The following is a 7348-nucleotide window of genomic DNA, read 5'->3' as shown; positions in this document are numbered from 1 at the left end:
CCTCTGCTTTTCATCTAGGCAGAAAATAAAAACTAGATGGCTAATAATTTACCTTCATCCTAACCCACACATTACTCAGGACAGCAATGACTCCTGGGCCTTCAGGAAAATTTTATTCTTTCCATCATTTGAAGTACCTTCTCATTATGAGCAGGTGAGCGTGAAACCCATACAACACAGTTTTGGCTTCAGTCAGTAATTTGGCTTTTTGTTTTCTGCTGCTTGAATTCCCATCACCATGGCAGAGGAGGCAACATCTTCTCCAGAAGCACAGCTCTGCTGCCTTGGGCAGTCCTGCAGCGCCTGTGCACAGCTCCCATGGTGCACTCACCGCCAGCCGCCTGCCGCCGCTCCAGAGCGCTTCTCCCACACTCTTTCCATCCTTGCAGATTTCACCCAGTCACCGATGATGCTCGCTTCTAACTTGCGTGCCTCTATGACAGATGGGGGGTCAGCTGGGTTGTGTCCCCTAGGGACAGCAGAGAAGTGTCAGAGAAACTCTTAAGAACTTTTGTATTAGGTTTAAAAAAGGATTATTCCACAATGATGCTGTGACATCCTGGTATCCAGTTCTGCTTAAATAATACTATCTCCTATGTCCTTGGCCCAGGGCAGCAGGAACTTGCCAAAGGAAACATCGGTGCCTGGAAGCTGTCGGTGAGTGCATACTCACCGCAGATCCAGGTGATGAGCACCTCCTTGAATGGTCACAGCAGTTAGCGAAGGACTCAAGCTGCTATTTATCTGGAATGAGAGCAGCAGAGACAAACTCTCACCAAGTGACCAGGCAGTACTGGACATGAAACAGTTCTGATAACTGGACAAAGAGCTGGGAAGGACCTGGGAAGAGCGTGTGAAGAGATCCGTGGTGCAGCCGGTACCGTGTCTGTGGCTCACAGGATGCATGGGCCAAGCCCTCTGACTCAAGATAGGAACTGTCAACCTAACCCAGCACAGGCAGGCTGAAACTGAAGGGTCCTCACACCGCCCACCCTAAGGAACCTGTTCCTTTTGCAGCTGGCATTGCTAAGCCAGCATACAGCAAAGGACGCCTGTATTAAAATCAAGAGCTCAACTAACTCCGATCCTGCTTTGGGTCCTTTTTAACCAGAGCTCAGAGTTTTGTTGACTCTAAACTGAAGTGCTTCTTGGTTTGGGATGCTGGTTACAGCAACTGCCTGATCTCACAAAGTATGAGGAGAAGAGAGAAATCAAGGAGTGCTGAGTTGTCTGTGCTGAGACTGTCTTGAAACGGAACCGCATCAGGTTCACAGAATTACAGGATTGCAGAGTGGTTTGGGTTGAAAAGGACCTTAAAGTCCATTCAGTTCCAAGCCCTGCCACAGGCAGAGGCAGCTCCTATAGTGGGGGAAGAGCCTCCCAGCCCAGCCCTGAGCACCCAAAGTGATGGGCCAGACCAGCCAGGTTCTGGGCAGAGAGGTTCCTGCTGTGTCTGCTGCTCCTGAAGCCACCACTACCACAGCAACATTCCTGTCTGTGGCATCTCACTGCTCTAAGTGCCTGTCTTGAATGTTCCTAGGGACTCCAGGATAAAACAGCTGCTTGCAGAAACTCATAAGGGCTAACACTGACTGAGCAGCGCAGGTCTGAAAGAGAGCTGTGGGCAGTACGTGCCCCAGAAGGCGGCTCTCTGTGCTCGGGATGCAGCAGTGCATGTGCTTACCCCACCTCCAGCCCATGGGTCCAAGTCTCCATTTGAAAATATGATGTTGCTTGCACTTTTCAGGTCTGAAATTAAAAGATGACATGTGAGAGCTTCCTCCCTGCCCATCCGCCCAGCAACTGCAGCAAACACAGACAGTAACAGCAAACACAGAAGAGAACTTCCCGTTTCTGTCTCAAGCTGTGTCTGTCCCCGCAGAGCTCAGCCAGGCAGAGGGAGTGCAGGGAGCAAACCGCACAGCAGCGCAAAGGGCCAAGCAGCCAGCAGCACGCACCTCCTCCCCAGAAGTTGATCTGCAGCCACCGCGGTCGCGGCCTTACGCGCCATCTGCTCCAACAGTACTGCTCTCTCATGGCCTCTGTGAAGGGCATCTCAGGGAACATGTCCGTCACATTGTTGCTGTTGAAAGTTAAGTTGATCTCGGTACACACCTGAAACAGGAACACGAGCTGGCACCGAGAAGGGGTTAGGCAGGGCAGCAGTTGCCCTCTGCTGGCATCCCCAGCACCTCACCTGGTAGTCCCAGGCCTCAGCGTCCGTGCCAGTGCCGCAGCCCGTGGGGTCAGCGCAGGCCCGGTACAGCCGGTACACGTCGTAGCACTGCGCTGAGCCAGAGGAGTTGTAGAACACACCTACCAAGTGGGAAGAGCACAAAACGACCCACTGGTACGGTACCTCTTTGCTGATTCATCCACAGCCTCTGTGCGGGCCAGGACCGGCTGGGGGGTAGCTAGGGCTGTGGCAGGCCCAGAGCAAGGCACCAGCTGTAGGTTACGGTCACAGCATTACACATCACTGTTGACTGTGTACTACACCCTGCTCTGCCATGAGCACAGCGAGGAGGGGGCTCCCAGCAGCTCTGCTTACCCCAAAAGCTGTGATCCCACTCATCAGCCCCCACTCCTCCAGCCCAATGCCCCAGCGCTGTGTGTGGGAATTGAGTCCCGGGACCCACCCCAGAGCTTCTAACTGAGCTGGCTGCAACTGCTGTGCCCACCCCACCCCCCTCCCTGAGAGTCGCTGTCATGTGAACACAACAAATTGAACACAAGGGCCGATGGGGGAGGGGGAGTGCGTCCTAGACAGGATTTTGTTTGATTGTTGTTCAAAAACAGAACACCGGCATGTGCAGGCTTGCCCCAATGAAAGAGCACCTGCCCAGCAAAGCATCGCTGGGGAGGGTTGGAGGAACAGGCTGCTTTTGTGCAGACGGGCCGTTACCAGATAGCAGGGCAGGAATGCAGTTACACTACCTGCTGCCTACTGCTGCCAGTGCCACAGCCCACAGGCAGGACCCGCAACTGCTGTGTGGGACCCAGCAGTGCTCAGCTCCCGCTGCTGCAGCGACTGCGTTCCAGGTGGGTCTCTGCACAAGCAGCATTGCCTCGGCTCTCCGGGAGCATGAACCTGCAGACCTGCTACACGTGCAGCACCGCATCCTGGGGCTGCTCCTGGGATACATGCTTTTAGAGCAATGCTGTCAGCTTGCAGAGCAGCATGGAGAGCCTCAGGTCTGACACCTACCCGGAGAAACTCCTGGAAGGCATCAGCTGGCTTCGTGCCCAGAAAGCACTGTGCGACGTAACGCTGGAGGCAGAAGGGGTTTGCTTTCCAGCACATAAGATCATTTTAGCATCAGCAAGTAATTACTGCAAGATTCTATTTGTTGGGAATGTGACAAGGATGGGGAGTGTGGATGGAAGCATCTGTCTCAATGCTGTCAGTGCTGCGGGGCTGAGGAATGTCCTCAGCTTCATTTACTCCAACAAATTAGATCTCTCGTTACAGAACACTGAGGAGACATTCAGGGCTGCAGAAGCCCTGCTGGTTGGAGAGGTGATCAAGCTGTGTTTCCGATTTCTGGAGGGCTGCTTGAGTGGCGAGAACTGCATGGACGTTCTACATATTGCCAAAAAACTTGGCTCCATGGAGCTGAGACAGAAGGCCATGTGTTACATAGGGCAGCATTACAAACAGCTCCTGGCCACCCCTCAGAGACTGAAGGATCTCGACAGAGGAACCCTCTGTGAAATCTTAGACAGGACCTCCACAGAGGGGAGCAGCGAGCTGGAGCTGCTCAGAGCTGCTGTGAGCTGGCTGCAGCATGACAGCACACGGCTGAAATACGCTGGAGACATTTTAAAGCGCATCAGACTCCCTCTCATTCCTTTCTGGGATCTGCAGCGCTACATCAAGGAAATCTCTTTGACGAGGCTGGATTTGGGCTGCTGCCGGCTCCTCCAGGACACCCTGACCCACCACCCCCAGCTGTCCGCCTGGCCACCCTGGCAGACCCGGAACACTGCTGCCCGCTCCGCTTCCACCACACTGCTCATCACTGGCGGCAGGACCACTGACAACCGCGTCTGCAGTGAGATGTGGGCTGCAGAGCAGGGCTGTGGCACCTGGCGCAAAGCTGGGGACCTCTGCATGCCCGTGTACAACCACTGTGTAGTTGTCATCAATGACTTCCTCTTTGTCATGGGGGGACAGAGCACATTCGATCCCACAGGAAAGCAGCCGTCAAACAAGGTAAGCCAAGAAACCTTTAGCCTTGGAAAGGGGCAGGGAAGGGGGGCAGAATGACTCCGTTCTGCTTCTCACTGTAGGTCTCCCACCTCCCCATGTTAGAATCCTACAACCACAGAACATCTCAAGTTGGAACGGACCCTCAGGGATCACTGAGACCAAACCGGCCCCACGCAGCACCACCCAAACCCCAACCCTACGGCTGACAGCGGTGTCCCAGCACTCCCTGAGTTCCGGCAGCTCAGGGCCGTGGCCACAGCCCTAGGAGCTGTGCCGTGCCCACTGCTTCTGGGGCACAGACTTTTCCTCATGCCCAGCCTGACTCTTCCCTTCCTTAGGGAATAGCTCCATGCTATTCCCTAAGGCCCCGTCACCATCCCTGGAGAGCACACTGCTGCTCACACTCTCCTTGCCTTCTAGAGCCCTGTGCAGTATTAGCAGCCCTTGGGAACGCAGGTTCCAATCTCTAGGAAGCGGCCAATTCCTGCCCTATCTCATCCTGCTTCCATTGTAAGCTGTCCCACTAATCTGTACAGAGCTGTCACAGGCTCAGCAGTCCATCAAGCGCCCACACGAACATTACCTCCAACCCGTCACTGCTGCCATGGGCACTGCCGCTGGGAGGCACAAACTGAAGCCTCCCACACTCAGCTCAGCAGCTGCAAGCAGCATTTCCTTCCCTGCTGCAAAAGCAGGAGGCAGCTCAGCAGCAGTGGCACATGGACAGGGATGCAGCAGGGCCATGGCCAGCTCTGACAGCACCCAGTTCTGCAGCCAGTACCCTCCTTCTTTGAACTGGGCTTGCTCATCAGGATGAACAGAACGAGCTCAGGGGCTGTTTAAGTTTGGGTAAGATGTAAAAGCTCAGCTGCCCTCCTCACTGCACATCACACAGAAGCAGAAGCATAAAAAACAGCTGTCAGTAAATGCATGCTAGCTGGCATTCACACCTTAAGGTTTTTTCATCAAACCAACATGTTCCAGCTCCCGCTCGCTGCAGGTAGGAAGCGCAGCCTGTTCCCAGCAGCAGGGGCCATGAGTGAGCTCACTCAGGGCACGCATTGGGCTGCAGGGTGCCAGCTCCAGTAGAGAGGCACTGCTGCTCCAGCTCTCCTCCAGCCCAGAGAAAACACGCATCAGTTCCTGAAGCCGCATGAGACGCAAAGCCGGGTTCCTGCCTTCTGCTCATTGCCTCCCACTTGCTGTGATTCCAGGTGTTCCGGTTCAACCCATGCAATGCTTCCTGGCTGCAGGTCGCTAGCATGCTGCAGCGGCGGACACGCTTCCACGCGGACGTGCTGTCTGACCACATCTTTGTGGTGGGGGGTGGGACGCTGCTGGGGACCCTCACCCACACCGTGGAGTCATACCAGCCTGCTGCCAACAAGTGGGAGTTTGCAGCTCCCTTCCCCATACCTATTGCTGACCACGCAGGCACAACCCACAAGGGAATCCTCTATATTTCAGGTGAGAAATCTAGCCCAAACCAGCTTATTTCCAGAGAGTTTCATGGATTTTCGCTAAACGTCAGAGCCCAAGCCTGCACCCACACCAGTAACACCCACAGCTCACGTCCTTTTCCAGCTCTGTTAAGCACAACCCCACCACCGACATGAATGGCAGGAGCTGTTTTCTTCCCACAGCATCAAATGCCACACCGCCTGCTTGCAATTCACACTCCTGCTTAGCTCTGACCTTGCAGTCCTGCCAAAATCCCAAAGCCCTGCTGCCAGGAAGGGAAAGCAGGGGCAGGCAGCTGTAGTGCTGCAGATGGGATTAAACCCAGCTATTAATCCCAGCGGGAGATGTGGCACTAACCCCACTGAGCTGCTGTTAGTCTATACAGAAATAAGGACAGGGCAGGCTCCTACCTCCTTATCCACGGGATCTGGGTCTTGTCCTAAAAGAGATCCTCAGTCTTTACAAAGATCTGTGATAGATGGTGCAGTATATGTGTTTAACAAGCAAGCCTCGTGAGTTTGAACGCTACAGGGAACTGTGGTATGATCTCCAGCTTCTGCTGCTGCTAATTTGAACTTCAAAGCCTTTGGTTTGTCTGAAGAAAACCACCGTGGTGTTTGTGTTCGTGGGTCCACAGTCACAGCCCCGGGGCCAGTCTGCCATGGCTGTAGGGTCCTTGCTTCTCAAACCCTGTAGGGTCCTTGCTTCTCAAACCCTGTAGGGCCAGCTGCATCCAACTGCACCAACTAGCCCAGATTAACTTCTAACTGCACATCTGCAATGCACAGCACTTCCCTGCAATGATTCGTATGCCCCTATTTTTGATAACAAGAGTGGTGGTAACAAATCAGTAGTTGCTGCTGAGCAGTGCTTACCCAGAGCCAGGGACATATCCCACTGCCGGCGATGGGCTGGGGCTGCACGGGGAGCTTGGGGTGACAGGACTGGCACTGCTTGACCCGGGATGGCCAAAGGGACATCCCAAACCATACTGCATCATACTACTCAGTGATAGGACTGGGGGGAAAGAAGGAGGAAGGGCAGTCATCAGGAGCGATGGCATTTGCCTTCCCTGGAAACCATTATGTCCCCTGATTTCCTGGAACATCTGCCTGCTGATAGGACACAGCAAACGAATTCCTCATTTTGCTCTGCTTGCACACGCAGTGCCTCTGCTTTACACAGCAAGCTGTTTTCACCTCAATCATGAGTTTTATTTTTTATCCACTCCTCCTCCCCCCCCCCCCCCCCCCCTCCCTACTTCGGCCACTCTCCCCCCCCCTCCCGGTACGTGGCGAGCGATCCGCAAAGAGGCAGAATTAAGTGGAGACCTTGAAATGGTCCATCAGCTGCAGTCGGCTTTGAATTCCAAAAGATCACTGACACCTGCAGCTCAGCAAGCTTTGCAGGAGGTTGCCACAACTGTGTCTGAGAGGCAAGCTCAGCAATACGACCCTTCCCTTCCATTTCCCTTAATAGTACTCAATCCACATTTTCAGCTTTATGCTCTCCTCTTTCAGTGGGATAATACCTTGGATGACCCTCTTTTAATACTGGAATGGATCTTTTTACCTCATCAGTTTCCCAAAACAATCACTATGAAAGTTGAGATGTTTTCTGCTCTTATTATGTGAGGAAGACAAAGGTTGTTGTAGCTGAGCGGGTTTGAACCTT

At 53.9% G+C, this 7348-nt stretch overlaps 2 protein-coding genes across 4 annotated transcripts in view; one reads left to right on the top strand and one right to left on the bottom strand.

The window, feature by feature from the left end:
- Positions 92 to 7348, bottom strand: part of DPP7 (dipeptidyl peptidase 7) — a 20899-nt gene continuing 13642 nt past the window's right edge. Inside the window, exons 9-13 of the mRNA XM_021414186.1 lie at positions 2198 to 2316; positions 1959 to 2115; positions 1685 to 1749; positions 674 to 744; positions 92 to 469 (exon numbers count right to left, since the gene is read on the bottom strand). Coding sequence (XP_021269861.1) covers positions 328 to 469; positions 674 to 744; positions 1685 to 1749; positions 1959 to 2115; positions 2198 to 2316 — 554 coding nt within the window. The 3' untranslated portion in view covers positions 92 to 327. The remainder of the gene's footprint in view (positions 470 to 673; positions 745 to 1684; positions 1750 to 1958; positions 2116 to 2197; positions 2317 to 7348) is intronic.
- Positions 2723 to 7348, top strand: part of LOC110407014 (kelch-like protein 9) — an 8130-nt gene continuing 3504 nt past the window's right edge. For 2 of the 3 annotated variants that reach the window (XR_002443680.1, XM_021414185.1), the window contains exons 1-2: positions 2723 to 4216; positions 5428 to 5680. Coding sequence is in view for 2 of the 3 variants with exons in the window: in XM_021414185.1 (XP_021269860.1) it covers positions 3182 to 4216; positions 5428 to 5680 (1288 nt within the window). In the remaining variant the exon portion in view is untranslated. The remainder of the gene's footprint in view (positions 4217 to 5427; positions 5681 to 7348) is intronic. The other variant, XM_021414184.1, reaches the window with a different exon arrangement.

Source organism: Numida meleagris, chromosome 16 (genome assembly GCF_002078875.1).
Source record: "Numida meleagris isolate 19003 breed g44 Domestic line chromosome 16, NumMel1.0, whole genome shotgun sequence".
Taxonomy (NCBI): domain Eukaryota; kingdom Metazoa; phylum Chordata; class Aves; order Galliformes; family Numididae; genus Numida; species Numida meleagris.
This window is presented reverse-complemented; position numbering and strand designations above follow the sequence as displayed.